This window comes from Geotrypetes seraphini, chromosome 15 (assembly GCF_902459505.1).
Source record: "Geotrypetes seraphini chromosome 15, aGeoSer1.1, whole genome shotgun sequence".
NCBI classification, from domain to species: Eukaryota; Metazoa; Chordata; class Amphibia; order Gymnophiona; family Dermophiidae; genus Geotrypetes; species Geotrypetes seraphini.
This window is the reverse complement of record NC_047098.1, coordinates 54,512,296-54,531,578: the sequence shown is the minus strand read 5'-3', so window position 1 is coordinate 54,531,578 and position 19,283 is coordinate 54,512,296. Positions and strand designations below refer to the sequence as shown.

Sequence of the window (19,283 nt, the reverse complement as noted above, 5' to 3'; positions counted from 1 at the left end):
TGTGTTCTGTTCTTCAAAATTGTATTCTGTTGGTGGAGACCTTCTCTTTTGTGGAATTGTATTTTCAAACAGATTCCTAAAAAAATTCTTAGAGATATGAATATAGTTGAATTTCATCTAGTTACTAGGACAAAAGGAAAGTTTCTTTAGACAGTACTGAAAACTAATGCTTGATAAGTTGGTAGAGAGGTTGTTTATCCTCCATTTGATTTGCACTTCCATCAGTATGGTCAGTAGGAGTTTTGCCTACAGGAGATCTTCTGATTTTCATGATCTCCTGGTATATTTGAATTCTCATTTTCATATTCCATAGATAGATTGTTTAGATCTGTTTCATCAGGTATTGTACCAGTGATCTGAGATGAGATACTGTTCTCTCTGTAATAGTGTAAGAGAGAATTCAGCTTTCTTTGGTTTTTTTTGGAGGGGGTTGGGTTTTTTTGGGGGGAGGATAGCAGTGTTTTGTTTGGGGGTTTTTTTGGCGGGGGTTACTTGGATTTCTAGCAATTCTTCAGCTGGCTCATAAGGTCTGCATATTTATGATTTCTTCTCTCTGGGGTTTTTTTTTTTATCTAATCATTTTCTTCTTTTTGTAGAGTTGATTTATAAGTTCACTTCTCAGTTTCTGATTAGCGTGTTTGCATAGTTTATCAGCATAGTCAGATTTTTAAGTAGTAGCCAAAGAATTTTTGATCATGAGTCCTTTGGAAATGATGTCATCCTTCTTGCAGATTGTTAGAAAGTAAAGGAACTGTTCAATTTTATTTCTATTTCTGTAAATTTGCTCATTTGCGAGGTTTGGAAATTGTATACATCAAGTTACACACACAGTCATCCTTTGTGCATCAGTTTATCTGCATATTGGATGGAAAAAAAAATTTCAAAACCTCCAATTTCTGCAGGCAAAGGAATGTTTCATCCATGAAAACTGCTTTGACTGCGAGTTTTCTGATAAGAATTACCCAGTCTAAAATAGGAAAGGACGTTTTATGTTGCATTATATCAGACTCACTAACCGGTAAGTTCCCTCAATCACTCCTAGATCCCTCTTTATAAAAACTACTGTTAAACAATAAAAACCCAACAGAAATCTAAAGATAAGACAAAATATTTACTCTGTTTCAAAACTAAAATATTCCAAACACAGGGCTCCTTTTACAAAGCCGCGGTAGAGGTTTCTACTACAAGCTGGCGAGGTAAATTTGCCAACGCTCATAAAAATTCTATGATTTGTCAGAGCATTTACCTCACCGACCTGTAGTAGAAACCTCTACCACAACTTTGTAAAAGCCAGCGACAGTACAAGTATTTACCGTATTTTCACATAGATAACGTGCACCCGTGTAAAACGCGCACACGGGTATAGCGCGCAAAAAACACAAATTTATGTACACAAATTTTTATATACTGTGCACACCCGTATACCGCGCATGCTGCCCGACTCTCCCGTCGCCGCCTGACTCTCCTCTGGCCACCCCGACTCTCCTTTCGCCCGCCCGACTCTCCTCTCCCCCTTGAATTCCTGTCCCCACCCTGAAAGCCTGATGCCCCCCCCCCCGACGTCCGATTCCCCCCCCCCCAGGACCGCTCGCACCCCCACCCCGAAGGACTGCTCACACGCACCCGCACCCCCACCCCGAAGGACCGATCGCACGCACTCCCACTCGCACCCGCACCCCCACCCTGAAGGACCGCTCGCACCCCCACAGCCTCCCGACCCCCCCATCATGTAGAAGCTCCTACCGGTGTCCTGCTGTTTCCTCTTAGCGGTCCCGACTCCCCGACACGATCGGGGCAAGAGGGAGCTCAAGCCCTCTTGCCCCAGCCAACCGCGGCACCCCCGACACGATCGGGGCAAGAGGGAGCTCAAGCCCTATATGTAAAAACCACGTATAACGCGCACGTTATATGCGAGAAAATACGGTAATTCAAAATTTGTAAAAACAAAAACTTGAAATGTATTTTAATTTAGAAAAGTCCTCAAACACGGTTTCCCTATTAACAGCTTACTAGCTGTGAAACTGACTCCCCATATCAACCATATGTAAGATACACTAATTGGTGGTAAAATAACATGTTTTAATGATGCCCTATAGATTTATGATGATTTGTTTCAGTGCAAGCCAAAAAAAGTGGGTCTAACACTATAGAAACCAGTGGATTAGATTATTACATGCTGTGAAACAGTAAATGATGGCAGATAAAGACCTGAATGGTCCATCCAGTCTGCCTATAAGTTATACTCATTAAAAAATACATGATTAGATTAACTTGTCTCTTCTTTGATATTTCTGGGCCATAGACTGTAAAGTCTGGTATTGATCCTAGGTTCCAAATGCTGAAATTGACATCCAAGCTTACTCCAGCCTATCAACCATCCTGTTGTTTGCAGGACATCTACTGTAAAGTCTGGCCAGTAACATCCTCTTGTTCCATATTAGTGGAGTTCACATTGATGCCCACCCCAGCCCATCCTACACCGAATCTCCATATATGCCAGTGTAGTACTGGGAAATAAAGTATACCTTCTACCTACAGTAAAATTATTTGCTTCATTTCAGGTCGACCTCCCCCCAGAGGAATGAAAGCAGCAGCATCATCGGGGCAGCAGGCAAAGCCAATGGCACCATTGGATAGAGTTTACCAAGAAATAGCCATTTTAAAGAAATTGGACCATATTAACATTGTCAGACTGGTTGAGGTATGTATGCAGCATGATAAATTTAGCAGGTGGAAAAAGTCATGACTTAGTTAAAATTGATTTTAAAAAAATATCAAGTATAAAAAGAAATGCAAGATATCAACATATATTTAGATCCACGTTAGAGAAGTGCATAAGAACATAAGAATTGCCATCTCCGGATTAGACCTTAGGTCCATCAAGTCCAGAGATCCGCACATGCGGAGGCCCTGCTAGGAGTACCCTGGCATAGTTTTGGTTCCCATAACACTCTATGCTTCTCATTAGGGAGATGTGCATCCAGCTTACCCATACCCGTATCACTCTATGCCACTCTTAAGGAGATGTACATCTAGTTTACCCTTAAATCCTAGAACAGTGGATTCCTCAATTACTTCCTCTGGGAGAGCATTCCAGGCGTCCACCACTCGCTGCGTGAAGCAGAACTTCCTGGTGTTTGTCCTAGACTTGTTCTCCCTCAGCTTCAGTCTGTGTCCTCTTGTCCATGTCACATTGGACATTGTAAATAACTGTTTTCGTCATTCCACCATGTTTCTGTTATGCCAATGATTTCCAGTTCGTCATTTTTTGCTATTGCTTCTAATTCTCCCATTTTGTTTCTCAAACTTCTAGCATTCGTATACATACATTTGAGTTTCCTTTGTGTTACCTTCTTGGACTTTCTAAGTTTAGCAGTCTCTACTGTTTTTTGCATCGTATCCTTTTCTGCTCCTGCGTTGTCTCCCTTATTTGCCTTGTGGTCGTCCCCTCCTGTGTCTGAGAAGTTGTCCATGGTTCCTTCTTCAGGGCATCCTGTCACCCGGACCATCGACTGGTGATCGACTGTCGGCTTTCCCCTGTCTTTTAGTTTAAAGCCTTCTCGATGGTCCTCTTTATGTTGCCTGCCAATACTCTTACTCCTTCCTTGTTGAGGTGCAGTCCGTCCTTTCTGTAGTACTTGCTTTTTCCCCATAACACCGTCCAGTTGCGCACGAAGTCAAAGCCTTCCTCTTCGCACCATTGTCTCATCCAGGCTTTGATCGCTTGCAGTTCCCCTTGTCTCTTTCCATCCGCTCTTGGTACCGGGAGGATCTCGGAGAAGGCCACCTTCACCTCCCTGATCTTCAGTTTCCTTCCAAGTGAGCGGAGCTGGCCCTTCATCTCTTCCCTGTCATACTTCCGCCCATTCACATCATTGGTTCCCACGTGGCTAAGCACAGCAGTGTCCTCTCCCCCTGCGCTGTCTATGATCCTGGAGATCCTGTTGGCCACATCCTTCACTCTTGCTCCAACAGGCAGGTGACGATTCAATCCTCTCTCCCACATGACGTATGATGGAGTAACCCACGATGATCCCCATCTTCTTTACTCGGGGGTTCCTTGGGGGTCGTAGGTCCACATCCATGGTATAGGACCAATCTACTCCCTCCTGTGGTACTCCTGAAATTGTATTCTGCTCTTCGGGTGGGGGGACGTCCCCATGCAGTCTCCCTCTTACTCCCAGTGTGCGAACGCCCCTTATCTCAGCTTCTGTCTCTCCAGAATTTGCAGGGGTGTCTTCTCCTCTCTCGTTCAGGCCTTTATCCTGGGTTGTTCGGGTACAGTTCTCCACATACTGCTGGTGAGCTTGCTCGATGTATCTTTCTAGCTCCTTGACCTCCTCGTTTGTGCTGAACTTCACTAGAAGCTTCTCCTGTTCGTGGATTTCTTCTTAAAAGGTGAAGAGTTCTTTTAGTTCCAGCACTGTCTCCTCTAGCAGCCGGACTTGCCTTTTCAAGCTATCCAGTTCCATGCAATGACTGCAAATGTATGCCCAAATACCCGAAGGGAGGAGTCATACATATTGCAGCCAGTGCAGAAGACTGGAATCTTGATCCTCTCCTGGAGGCTTGAGAGAGATTTGCATTTAAGTGATCTCCAATATATGCAAATTCATCTCATGTATATTCATTGTGTTAATTCTGAAAACTTGACTGGCTAGGTGCCCTTCCAGAAGAGAGCTGAGAAGCACTGCCTTAAAGCAACTCATATCATGAGTAAATGAAAAGAAGTTCTTGGTATTCATATACAAAGTATGACCTAATCTCAAAATAGCCACAATTGCAAGGTCAGAAATGCATACTCTAGTTAGTATCACTAAATACAGTTTCATTGGAATGAGTTTACGAGGGGCCACTGAAAAGTTCTCAGCCCAAACAAGAAGAGAATGATGTGGATCCATGAAACTTACAAGTTATTCCGCACTTTTCTTGACACTTTTTGTTTCATATCATTGGGACAAACAACTGCAAAATATAAAGAATGTATAAATTATGGAATGCATAAAATTGAGACTACATATACAGGCATACACGTCGCTTATATGACTGCAAATGCTATAAAACTTTGAATCCTGATTTATCGAACATTTCCATCCATCACTAGTCCCAAAAAATCTTGATAAACCAGACCTATCACTGAACATTCTTATACTTTTTACCTCTCCTCTTTCTCTCTCTGTCCCTCCCTCCCCTGACCTTTTTCCCTGTCTCCACTTTTATCTGGTTTCAAAACTTGACTTCTCAAACGTGTTTTTCTGCTGCCCTTCTCTTGCCTCCCTGCTGCTTAGGTATTGGATGATCCTGCAGAAGACAATCTTTATATGGGTATGTAAATGCAACTGAGAATATTGATATATTGTTTATATTTTGTTTTATACCCTGTGACAGGAAAAGGAAGAGAGAGCACCAAATGAGAGACTGTTCCTTAGTACACTACACAGAGCTTCTCAACCCTCTCCTAGAGACTCTAGCCAGTCGCGTTTTCAGGATATCCTCAATGAATATGCATGAGATAAATCTGCATAAAATGGAGGCCTAGCTGTATGGAAACATAAAAACCCAACAGAAGTCATCAAGTAAAGAGCAATTGACACATTTAGTCTGCCACAAATGAAAAAAGGAGAGTAGAGGTGAACCAGATCTGCATTTGGGTGCAGAAGCACCTGCCTTAGGAGTCAATAGTTCACCATAGACAGGTATAGATGCATGCAATATTCATACAGATGAAAGAACAAGCTCACATCCAAAATAATGAGTCTATTTAGCATACTGGATGATTATCAATGACACACACTACGAAAAGCAGCAGATCTGCGGAAAACACTGATGCTGCACTGATGGTTTCTTTTGCTGACCAGCTGCTTTTTGCTGCGTGTGTAATAATAATTTTTGCTATGTCACTGACGTGGAATAGACTCATTATTTTGAGTGCAAGCTTGTCCTTTCATATGTATGAATATTGTAAGCATCTATACCTGTTGACAGATAATTGTTGATTCCTAAGACAGGTGCTCCAGTGCCGAAACGCAGATCTGTGTCCGGTCTCTTTTGAATAAAACTGTTGTGCTGGCAGTTGTGTGGTCTGCCTTTACGAAGGGCCACTGAAACGTTCTCAACCCAGCCAACAAAACTGGGGCAGTCTCCATCGAGAGCTGCACACCTAGTCCATTGATTTTTCCACATTTTTGTTCCCCATCTGAAAAATATGGAACGATAAAAGTGGAAAATCGCTGGACTAAGTATTTAGCCCTCGATGGAGACTGCCCCAACTTTTCAGTGGCCCGTCATGCTCTCCTTTTTTTCTTTGTGGCTGCCGTACATAGAGGGCTGTCTTCTTTTTTTTCTTACTTCTAAACTGCCACCTCATTTCTCGTAGACCATCATGCGGTCTTTAACTCTTTGTACCCAAATCAAAGAGAGAAAGCCACCTTTAGTTTTTCACTTTTGTTAAATAGTTCTGGGAGAAAGTATACATAGCTTGGCTGAGACTTCCCAAGATGTGTCTTATGTAGGGTTACCAGATTTTACTTGCTTAAAATCTGGACCCATAGACCTGCCCCCAGGCCCGCCCTGTTATGACATGCATGCCACGCCCCAGCTTCACCCCTAGCCCCTCCCCCTTCAGCCTGTTCTCATTAGTCACATGTGCAGATGCGACATGATGATGTCATGCACACGTGTGACATCACCGTGTTGCATCTGTGCAGATGCCCTCCCAACATGGTCTCAGGGTGGAAGCTTTTCAAAACCCGAACAAAGTGCCGGGTTTTGAAAAGCCATCCGGACACCTGGATACGTCCTCTAAAAAGAGGACATGTCCGGGTAAATCCAGACGTCTGGCAACCCTAGTCTTATGTGCCCATTCAGTGGTACACTGGCTGCGTAGATTCAAGACAGGAAAAACCTTTCAGTATATCAGGCCCTGTGGGTGATCATATGCATTTCTACTTTTTGGTAAACCTATTTTCTACACTAGGGGAGCAATTCTATAACTAGGGGTACAGTCAGAGCCTATTTTACAAAGGGGAGGGGAGTGTTGCCTCGACACCCTGAGGTTGCAAGTTTGATCCCAGCCTGCTTCTTGTGACTGGGCAAATAACTTAACTCGCCATTACCCCATATTGTGAGCCTGCCAGAATAGATAGGGAAAACACCCAAGTACCTGATTATTATTCAATCTATTGCAAACCGCTTTGGGTGAATCTCTTCATGAAAAGGGCGTTTCATAAATTAATAAACTAGTTCTATTATAAAATACCTGTGTAGCCCAGTATAGATGTGCTTAGCATTTAGGCATTCACACTTATGCCAGCCATAGACCTGGTAGAAGTGCAAGCACCTAAATGTGACAGGGACAAGCCCAAGAGCATTCTACAAGTTATGTGCAGAAGTGGGAGTCCCCCAGCTCATATTCCGTCCATGCTCCTCCCCTTTGTACAGCTTTCTTGCAAATATGTGCTATGTGAATTAAGGGAAATGTAGAATGCTCTTGGGCTTAGGATGCATGCTGGCAGGTACGCGCTTAATTATGCACGTAGGTGTACTTTAAACATTAAGCAAACTTGTAAACATTAAGCAAAAAAACAAAACAAACTGCAGACTAATATGTACAAGATGCAGGCAGTGTTTTCCATTCTTTCTATATCTTTGAGAACACACTCATAGAAAGTTGTGATAACGGGGTCACAGGGACCTTGTGGAGCCCATTTTGATTTCTTCTTAAGAATTGATAAATCCATATAATGATTAATAGTTTGGTCATTATTAAAGAAATGATGTATATCTAACTTACATTTAAATTTGAAAAGATTTGTTCTTGTTTGGAATGAATCATATCGAGTTGTGGGGATGAAAGAGAGAACTTTTTGTAGCACATTTACCTGTATCTCTGATAATTGAATGGAGGAAAGGTTAATGACAGGAATGTCATTCACCAATCCCTCTGATAGAAATTAACTCGTCCCCTGCCACCATATGGGCCCCTGTATACGCCTCTGTATGAGCCCCTGAAGTGGTCCGTACCCTTCTGATATCCTCTGTGGAAGCCTCTGTGGCTGTACATATCCCTCTGAGTCATGTGTGGTTGTGTAACTGAATGGGTAGAGTTCCAGAGTACGTCTAAAAAATGATTATGATTGCTATGTGATGGTCTCTATTTTCTTAATTTCGCAACAGGTTGACTACATTTACATGTCATTCGTTTGCTTACATTTATAGAATACCAGTTCTCAGTTGGGTGAATGTTCAAGTGCTTAGCTGTATACCTATAAGTTACATGCACAAGTTCTGGTAGGGCTCAATGGTATTCTATACCAGGAATAGTTAAGCTCTGGAACACGTTGTCAGAGGATGTGGTAAGAGTGGTTAACGTAGCTGGTTTTAAAAAAGGTTTGGACAAGTTCCTGGAGGATAAGACCAAAGTCCACTGCTTGCCCTGGATCAGTAGCATGGAATGTGGCTACTATTGGGGGGGTTTGCCAGGTACTTGTAACCTGGATTGGTCACTACTGGAAGCAGGGGCTAGATGGACCATTGGTTTGACCCAATAAAGCTATTCTATTGTTCTTATAAGTTACACCTGTAAATGCCGGGGAGGGGCATTTTCGATAATGCATCGAAGTCTGACTGTTCTCTCAGTGGAAAAAATATTTCCTCCTATTGGTTTTAAAAGTATTTCCCTGTAACTTCATTGAGTGTCCCCTAGTCTTTGTAATTTTTGACAGAGTGAAAAATCGATCCACTTGGACCCGCTCTCAGGACCCGATCTCAGGACTTTGTAGACTTCAATCCTATCTCCCCTCAGCCGTCTCTTTTCCAGCTGAAGAGCCCTAACCGTTTTAGTCTTTCCTCATACAAGAGGAGTTCCATCCCCTTTACCATCTTGGTCGCTCTTCTTTGAACCTTTTCTAGCGCCACTATGGGCTCCTTTTACTAAGGTGCACTAGCGGTTTTAGCACGTGCTTAGTGCGCGCTACAATGGCCCGCACGCTAGACGCTAAAGCTTCCATAGAGTTTGCATTAGTATTTTTCATTTAGCGCGTGGTTAGCGTGCGCTAATCTTGAGTGTGCGCTAAATACGCTAGCGCACCTTAGTAAAAGGAGCCCTATAGCTTTCTTGAGATAAGGAGACCAGAATTGAACGCAGTACTCCAGATGAGGTTACACCATGGAGTGATACCAGGGCATTATAACATTCGTAGTCTTGTTAACCATCCCATTTTTAATAATTCCTAGCATCCTATTTGCTTTTTTGGCCGCCGCCACACATTGGGTGGAAGGTTTCCTCATATCCACCTAGATCCTTTTCTGTTATTCTGTTATTGGAATTGACTAACTTCATACTAACATCCTGGACTCCTGATGCAGGCTCACTCACCGAAATACGGCCCGTATCGATTCCTATGTTTGTTTAGGTGAAATCTTGGGTTCATAGACAACGGCGCGAAAGACAGTAATTTTGAGCGGCGTGCACCTCCGCGCTGCGCTCAATTGTCTGGGCGCGCCTTTGTCCCGGCGCGCTTTTGACCTGACACCGAAATCTTGTATAGACAATATTGGTTGCCAATAAAGTATGGTTTTGTTGAAGACCAGGCCCTCCTGCTTTTACTTTTGGACTTCTTGGGACTTGTGCAGAGTGGACTTTTCTCCGTTGTTTTGCTAAAGACCAGGCCCCCTCTGTTTTTTCTTTTGGATCTCAAATGTGTGTTATAAAATAAACGGTTTCATTTGGCATACCACTATCCAGAGGCAGATGCAAACTGCTTGCAAATCACTCCTGTGTTTCTTGCATCCGTATAAAGGAAAATTGTAGAGTGAAGGTACTAGGAAGTGAATGCCTGTGTAATTAAATTGTAGAAAAAAAGAGAGAGGCTTGCTGCATAAGTGGGGAACTTGTCTTTTAATATCCATTGTTTAATCATATTAAAACATAATGGTATGATTTGTAGCAATGAGAGAGCAAGAAAAAGCAGCGAAACGTCAGAACTATGCTCCTGATTTTGTGTTCAAGAAACATCATTTCAGCTTGAGCACTTCAAAACTGTGTGTTCGATTATAGCAAATTGTGCAAGCCAATTCCTCTTTTTACCCAGTTAGCAAAACTAATATGGCTTGGGACTGGTTCAGGCATTTGCTCTTTTGCAGTAGACTTTGGAAAAAAAAAAAGTGCAGTCATTTGGATCAATATTCAAACAGTACAATCAGCGGGTTTATTTTCAACACTAGCCAAGGCATTGAAATGTATTACACATACTCGGTGCCACTGTTTGGATAGCAAGCAGTGCTAAATATATGTACAGACTGGTGACCGCTACAGGCTCTACAGAATATATATTTATTGGGATTTATTAACCCCTTTTTTTATGAAGAGATCCACCCAGAGTTTACAATACATTGAATAATAAATGGGTACTCTTAAGTATTTTCCCTATCTGTCCCGGCAGGCTCACAATCTGATCGTGATACCTGGGGCAATGGAAGGATTAAGATTAGGATGCGCAAAGCTCCTATGGTGAAAAATACCATGGTGGGAGCAATTTTTGTTTTACTGACGATGCTCAGCACAATGGCATTCAAATTGTACGCACGCTATTCATGAAGAGAATTGCTGGTAAAAGGGAGAGGAACTGTGCCTGTCGCTTGCTCAGAAGAGCAAACGCTAGGCATAGCTCCTCCCTCATGTCCAGCTGCGCTCCCTGCCCCAATCAACTGAGCTGCCAGTAGCTTCAGGGCTTCCCCTGTCACTCAGCTGTTCAGGGCTTCTGCCGGCTCAGCCACTATCAGCTTTAGGCACCTGAGCCAGTCAGGGCCTTAGGCTCCTCCCGGTGCATCCCAGGATACACTGGGAAGGGGCAGGGCAGAGTAAGGTGGAGGGGTCACAGGGGTTTTCAGGATATCCACAATGAATATGCATGAGATTGATTTGTATACACTGCCTCCATTGTATGCAAATCATTCATGCATATTCTTAGTGGATATTCTGAAACCCTGACTGGCAAGGGGGAAACACTGTATTAGAGTTGAGAAAACCAAACAAGGTGTGTGGAAAGTTGGAGGAGGGGCAATTGTTATTTGCCAAAGAGTTTGAAAAGTTTGTAAATTACTGTTCTGTTTTTGGTTCATTTTATGAAATGCGAGCGTACAGTTTCAGCTACACTTTGTTATTCCTTCTGGTTTTTGGAAGTATGTGTTATTTTTTTAAAATAAAAACAGATTTTTACTTAAGTTGAGGCAGCCTTTTTGCTGGTAAATGTTGCATGCTAAGTGCAAAATTGTAAGTGCAAGATTATAGAATTGGGGGATAATGACTGAATATTGCCCACCATCCAGATAGTCCAGGATGGTTTGTAAGAATTTTCAGTGGCACTATCTGAACAGTGTCACTGAAATTATCGATATAGGTACAATATAGATCAGTGTTTTCAACCTTTTTACACCTATGGACCGGCAGAAATAAAAGAATTATTCTGTGGACCGGCATCGGTCCGTGGACCAGCAGTTGAAGAACATTGGGCTAAGTTGTGGGCCAGACCCCGCCCATCTCTACCCAATCTCCACCCCAGACCCCGCCCCCATAATAGTACTAATTGCACCTTGCACGTCCCGTGCCTCATCTGGAAGCCTTCCCTCTGACGTTGCAACGTCAGAGAGAAGGCTTCCGGTTCAGGCGCTGGATGCCCGTAGGAGCCACTGCCTGTGGCTTTGTGCACTGAATCAGTTAGGAAAAGGGAGCTGGCTCGAAGATAACGCCGCATTGATCGCACCATGGACCGGCGGTTGAAGAACACTGTTTTGGGCCTGATGCATGTGCTGGCCCTGTGGACCGGCAGGAAATTTCTGTGGACCGGCACTGGTCCATGGACTGGTGGTTGAAGAACACTGATATAGATCTCTAAAACTTAGATGCCAAAAAACTAAGTTCTACACCAGTGGTGTAGCCAGATTGAGTATTTTGGATGGGCCGTTCCACACCTTCCTCCTCCCGAAGATATAAAAAATATTCAGGTCTTTTACACCCATCCAATATCTCTCCCTATTCTCCTCTGCAGCGTCCCAGCATCTGCCCTCCTATCTCTCCACCTGTTCCTCCCCGGTATAAGTTACACGCATCTCCAGTGCTTATAGTGTTTCATTTTTGCTGCCTGCTCTGGCCCTCTGCCATGTCCCACCAGTCAGGAAACAGGAAGTGACATCAGCAAGGACGGGACATGGCAGAGGGAAGCTTTCAGAGCTGGAGCCGGCAGCAAAAATGAATCATTGCAGGTGCCGGGGATACATGTAAAGCAGGAGTCTCAAAGTCCCTCCTTGAGGGCCGCAATCCAGTCAGGTTTTCAGGATTTCCCCAATGAATATGCATGAGATCTGTGTGCATGCACTGCTTTCAATGCATATTCATTGGGGAAATCCTGAAAACCCGACTGGATTGCGGCCCTCAAGGAGGGACTTTGAGATCCCTGATGTAAGGTATACCGGGGAGAGATGGTTTGAGAGAAAAGAAGGTAAATGCTGGAACAGCGCAGAGGAGAGAGGCAGTGTGGTGCTGCTGAAATACACTTAATACAGTGTGAAAAACCTTTAGGTGATAACTTTATAGCCCTTGCACTTGTGCATTCTTTTTTTTTTGTTATAGAACTGTTTCTTAAAACCCAAGTACAGTGCAACAAGTTAGCAATACAGAGAACAGCATGAGATACAGTAGTTAATAACATAACAATATCAGATGGAATACTTCCACATTTATATAAAGGTTTGTTGTATAAACCCCCACCCAAACCCACCCCTGCACTCATTTTTTCATTTAAATATGTGGTAAGTTCAAAGATGCCAGAGTCTCCTTCGCTGTTTGTTCTTTCTTAAGTTCAAAGATTTACCATAGTTTAGTAAATAGGCTCCTATGTTTGGGAATTTGGGGACTGCACAGCCAAGTGAAAAACTTTCTTGACGGCCTATGCCCCCTTCCCGCTGTCACAGCACACCCAAAATTTAGTCACACCATTGGCCGAGCTAGAGAAGTGCACACCCCACGATGTACTTATAACAGCCTAGAGGGGAACTGTTTAACAAGTCCACAGTTCACACATTGGCCATGAGAGGCAATTCAATAATGTGATCTGCTATTCGATAGTGATGCTATCCTGTGATGCAGTAATGCTTATGCTTAAATATCATCATTATCTCATACTTATTTTCACTTTCTTTCAGTGTTTGACCTGATGCGCAGGGGGTAAGTTCTAAAAAAAACAAAAACATTATTCTCCATAGCTTTTAAAGGCGGCTCTGCTTTTCTGGATACAGTATGGATGCCCACCATCTGCCCATCTAAATCATGCTGGCTGAGTGATCCCCAGATTTTCAGCAACACATAACCAGACATTGCTGATTAAAAATCCAATGAGACTGTGTTGGGACTATCCATTTAGAGCTGCAGTGGTCCGGGGCAGTGGCGTAGCCTGAGCCCAAAGTGGATGGGCCTTTTTCTCCCCCTTCCCCCAGCCTGTGCAAAAGCATCTCTCTTTCTTTCCCTCCCTACCCACCCCTCCAGCCTGTTCAGCTGCTCTCTTTCCCTCCCTACCAACCACCCCCTTTCCATTGGTTTCAGGTCATCAGCAACGGTTTCTACACACTGCCGGCAGCTGGTCCGGAAGCCTTCCCTTTGATGCAAAATGCAAACAAGTCAAAGGAAATCCGCCTTGATACAGCCTTTATAGGCGGTGCATGAATGGAAGTGGTATTCTGACATAGAGCTATGTTTCGCCTAAAAAGGCTGTATCAAGGAAATCCCCCTTGATACAGACTTTTTAGGCGAAACATAGCTCTATGTCGGAATACCACCCCTATCCACGTAGACTAAGAGGAGTATTTTTCTACTCTTAAGGGCTCCTTTTATCAAGCCGTGCTAGAGGTTTAATGTGCGTAATAGCGCACGTTAAAACTGCCGGCCGCACTAGCCGCTACCGCCTCCTCGAGCAGGTGGTAGTTTTTGGCTAACGCAGGGTTTAGCGCATGATGAAACGTCGCGCGCATTAACCCTGCTAACGCGGCTTGATAAAAGGAGCCCTAAAATTATTTGAAGTATATTTAAAGCATATTTACAAAAAGTCTATTTATAGTTATGAGACCAATGACGATTTTGGTGCTGACTCGCTGTATGTTGAAAGTTTGATATTCATAGAAGCTGCACTGCCAAGGTCTGTGAGATATTTACCTTAAGGCCTTATATTAATAACGTTCATGATACCTGTGAAGATATTACAGAAAGTTTAAAGCCTTAAATTTGATTGAATGAACTTAGGACACACAAAGGCTGTCCTAACTTTACCCAGCTGGCTATCTGATGGCCAACCAAGACCTGGGTATTCAGTGCCGGTGCCCGGATTAGGCTTGGCATTGAATATTTGGGTTAGTTTCTGCCCATGGTGGTCATCACCTTTAAGGTTACTAACCATGCGGTTTGAATATCGACCTGTTTGTTTCCTGGTGTTGAGCAGTGAAAGTCAAGTTCACCTGCTGAAATATTTCATGTTTGATTCATATTACCGGTATCCAGGCAAGGTAAAACATTCTGTGTAGCACCAGTCTGTGCAGTCGGCCCTGAAATTTGTCAGCGCTTAGATCTCAGCTAGCCTGAAATGTTGTAAATGGCAGGGTAGGCATGGAATATTTTAAGACTCCCTTTGTGTAGTATTCTGAGATATTTCCATTCTTGATTATTGCAATTGTCCGGGTCTCGCTGCACCTGAGGTAAGTGGAAGTGACGTTTTAGCCATCATGCTGTGGCTTTCTTTATACCCTGAAGAAAGCCACAGCTCGATGGCTGAAACGTCCGTTCCACATACCCAGACAACTGCAATAATCACGACGCCAGTCGCAGAAGCCTAAAAGAATATTTCAGTTCTTGTTCTAAGCTTAACTTGGGCACCTTGAAGTTCTTGTAGTAATAAAGAATAGTTGGCTCTTTCTCACCTCTTCAGTTTTGAGCTGGAGAGAGGGGGGGGGTTTCAGCAGCTGAAATGACCGAGATTGAAGCACAATGGATGTGAAAAATTTCCTGATGGTAATGTGAACGGGACAACAAAAATGAAAGTTTCACAAATTCTTCTCCTTCAATGTCACAAACTGTCAGAGTGGAAGCATAGCACAGTAGATTGAGACCCAGGGAAGCCAGGGTTCAAATCCTACTGATACTTCCTGTGACAATTGGCAAATTTCTTAACCCTCCATTGTACTAGGTACAAACTTATTTGGTAGACTGACCCTGTTGGAATGTTGAGGGAAGGTTCCACTAGATACCAGGAATATTTGCTTGTGATGATGGGTTTGCTATTAGACACCGGGGATATTTTTTATTTATTTTTATTGTTTTATATCCTGTCCGTCCATCCGCCCAGGAGAGCTCAGAACGGGTTACAAGTTTGCATACATATCCGCTATAATAAAACCCTTAGCGCGCATGTGCGCTTCAATCTTCGTGTTCCGTGGCGGCGTGCTGTGCATGCGTAGTGCCTGCCTCAGCTGATTTCCTGCCCTGATGTCCGACGCTGGCTGACTGCGCTGCCGCTGCTGGGACACCTCTTCTTCTCTCCCCCCGGACCAGCAGCGGCAGCAGCCGTGGTTTCATCAAGCAGCCGCGGGGCATTTGTTAGCCCAGCCCACTTTGATAATGCGAGGTGGGCCGGCCTAGCAAAAGCCCCGAGGCTGCCCGGGCTAGCAGATGCTGGGCAGGGGGAGCAGGGAAGGGAGAAGGGTACTACTGGACAGGGGGGGGAAGTAAAAGTAAGGGAGAAGGGCTACCGCTGGACAGGGGGAGCAGAGAAGGGGTGCTGCTGGACAGGGGGAGAAAGAAAGAAATACCTCAGCGCACCATTGTGCTAAAACACATATATTCTAGCACCCGTTAATTTAACGGACTTAAATACTAGTTACAATATATTTATACAAGGTGCAGGCAAACTTTCTATTTTGAATGTTGGCAGATTGGGGGAGATTAGGGGATTTGGGGTTTAAGGTGCCTGGGGGAGGGGCTTTTAACTTTTCTGTCCTGATTCTAACCCTTCCAGGGCTGGCTCAAGGCATGGACCAGGTGAGGCATTGGCTCAGGGTACCAAGCCTCTAAGGCTGCTTCATTTGCTCCCTTGCAGCAGCCAAAGCCTCCATTCCTGGGTCAGGCAACTCTCTTCTCTTTCTCAGCCACCCCCATCTACTTTTAAGTGTAATTGTCCCCTCCTATGCTCCACCAGTATTCCATCTATTTCTACCCACAGCAACCCTGGAGTCTTCCCTCTGCTGTGCCTTGCCCACTTTGACATAACTTCCTGTTTCTGCAGGAGCACAGCTGAGGGAAGTCTCTAGGACTGCTGTGGGTAGCTTTAGATGCAGTGCTGTTGGTGCTTGAATGGGGAGAACTGCACTTAAAGGAAGACCAGGGCATGAGGGTGTGTAGAAATAGGGGGGGACACCAGGTACCGAACCAAATGTTAGTCCAGTGCACCTCAATTCCTTGAACCAGCCCTAAACCCTTTTAGCCCACCCGGAGATATATTTCATACATTGTGCTCACCTTAAAATCTTTTGTGTACTTCTCCGCATCGGGGCGGAATAGCTAATAGCCTAATTACCATTCATTTTAACAAGCTGTGCACTGATGTCTATTTTAGAAGTCACACTGCCATGCTGAACCCCTTTCTGCATCATGTGCCCTGTATTGTGTATACATACTACTAATTAATCAAGTGCTTCTGCACTTCAGCTGCACTCAGGTGTAAAATAAGCTAAAGGAAATTTCAAGGGGAGGAAGGGGTATGGCTAAAGGTTACATTACATTAGAGATTTCTATTCCGCCATTGCCTTGTGGATCAAGACGGATTACAAAAGAATTACAAAAAACGTATTACAAAAAGAAGATATCTGGTAATTTCTAGAGGAGATAAAGAGTAGATAAGGTTGCTTCGGGGAATCGAGAAGGTATTGGGAAGTGGGAAGGAGCTAGCAGAATTAAGTCGTGTGCAGGAATTTCTTGAAAAGTAGAGCCTTTATTTCTTTTCTGAACGTTTTGTAGTCTGGGATCATAATTATTAGATTGGAGATTTGGTTGTCGAGTTTTGCTGCTTGTGTGGCTAGGAGGCCATCCTATAGTTTTGATTGGAGGGTGCGTGAATGGAGTGTGAGTTTTCCTATGTCTAGTAGATGTGGTTTGGATGAGGCGATTGTTCACGTAGGTCGGGCTGTCGCCGTTTATGGTTTTAAATAGTAAACAGTAGAATTTGAATAGTATTCACCTAGGATGCCAAAAACTCTTGCACCAGCCCTTGTCTATGTTGTGCCTGTGGCATGTGTTATGCCAGATCCACATTGTTAATGTGGCCGAATGCCAAATACCAGGATGTGAGAAGTAGAGAATGACAGGGGGACAAATTTCTCCCCATCCCTGCGGGAATTCATTTTCCCGTTCCGTCCCTGCTAGTTCTTTTCCTGTCCCTGTCCCTGTCCCATTCCTGCAAGCTCTGTCCTCATATGCACAAGCTTCAAACTCTTTAAAATCATAAGTGCTCAAGACTTGTGTGGTTAAGGCACAGTTTACAGGAATGGGACAGGGGCAAAACTCACAGGGACGGGACGGGGAAATTGAGTTCCAGCGGGGACAGGGAAAAATTTGTCCCTGTGTCATTCTCTAGTGAGAAGTTCTCGCAGTAAAACCTGCTTTGTTAAGGCTACTAAGGAGGGGGGGGGAGAAAATGGGGGGGGGGGGGGTTTACAGGGAAATACTTTTAAAACCAATAGGAGGAAATTTTTTTTCACTCAGAACATAATTACGCTCTGGAACACATTTCCAGAGGTTGTGGTAAGAGCACATAGCGAAGCTGGCTTTAAGAAAGGTTTGGACAATTTCCTGGAGGAAAAGTCCATAGTCTGTTATTGAGAAAGACATGGGAGAAGCCACTGCTTGCACTGGATCGGTAGCATGGAATGTTGCTATTCTCTGGGTTTTGTCCAGATACTAGTGACCTGGATTGGCCACCATGAGAATGAGCTACTGGGCTTGATGGACCTTTGGTCTGACCCAGTAAGGCTATTCTTATGTTCTTACATGAGCCAAGTATATGACAATTAAGCCATTGTAACATCACTGATGAGGTTGGCTCTGAGGCACTGTGGAATGAGGCATTATGACATCACAATCTCAGCTCTGGAATGTTGCTCTCATTGGGGTTCCAGAATCTTGTTATTCTTTGAGATGCTGGAATGTTGCTATTCTCTGGGTTTTGACCTGGATTGGCTACCGTGAGAATGGGCTACTGGGCTTGATGGACCATTGGCCTGACCCAGTAAGGCTATTCTTATCTTTTAATTTAATATTATTTATTTGTTTAGTTTTATATCCCATCCTCCCCAAAGAGCTCAGAACAGGTTACAGATTGATTGTCATAGCATTACAATGCACTGTCACCTAAGAATAATCTTAGATCAATACATGTTGAGGTATACAAAATTACAGAGTCACAATATAAGTTCTACCAGGGTTTCTGAGTCTAGCAGATCAGATATTTCCAAGGCTTTAGGTCAAGTGGAGAGGTTAGGCATAGATATGGGTTAATAAAGATATGGGCTAATATAGATATTAACTTATTATTTTGCATGCAATGCTTCCCAAGTAATGTAAACTCTAATAAAAAGAATCTGATAAAATAATGTTGCTGTATTAATAACAATCACAGCATCTAGGTTTATTCTTCTGTTTTTGCAGACCTGTGATGGAGGTGCCAAATGATCAGCCCTTCACAGAAGACCAGGCTCGAATATATCTCCGAGATATTGTCCTGGGAATAGAATACTGTAAGTATTGGCGCTCATTGTACACGGTGTTCCCACTGCCCTGGGCTATAAATTAGAGTTACCGTATGGCTCCAGAAAAAGGAGGACGGATTAAGACATCCGGGTTTTACTTCTATTGTTTTCAATGGATGTAAAACCCCGAACTCTTAATCTACCCTCCTTTTTCTGGAGCCATTTGGTAACCCTAGATAAACTTGAGCACGCTTCTCACCAATTTACTGATTTTTAGACTCCAAAAAATTCCCTGTTGAAGAAAGACTGCCAGACCTTGCAGGGCTTGTGAGCCTTATGATACTGAATCTGGATGGATGACCAGTCCCAACCACAAAGTGGGTAGCCAAGCTGTGCCAGTGCTTCAGTCTTCTTTAAGAACCATATTTTATTGCAAACAAGTTGCAAGTCTCAGTAGTTACAGCTGTGGCCAGATCCTGTTCAAGAAGACAGAAGCTGCAGCT

The 19,283-nt window shown here is 43.8% G+C and overlaps 1 protein-coding gene across 2 annotated transcripts in view; it reads left to right on the top strand.

Annotated features, from left to right (window-relative positions):
* The window catches only part of CAMKK1 (calcium/calmodulin dependent protein kinase kinase 1), a 229,875-nt gene that overhangs the window by 113,664 nt on the left and 96,928 nt on the right, over positions 1–19,283 (top strand). For both annotated transcript variants that reach the window (XM_033922566.1, XM_033922567.1), the window contains exons 6-9: positions 2,562–2,701; positions 5,289–5,325; positions 13,201–13,222; positions 18,740–18,828. In XM_033922566.1, coding sequence (XP_033778457.1) covers positions 2,562–2,701; positions 5,289–5,325; positions 13,201–13,222; positions 18,740–18,828 — 288 coding nt within the window. The remainder of the gene's footprint in view (positions 1–2,561; positions 2,702–5,288; positions 5,326–13,200; positions 13,223–18,739; positions 18,829–19,283) is intronic.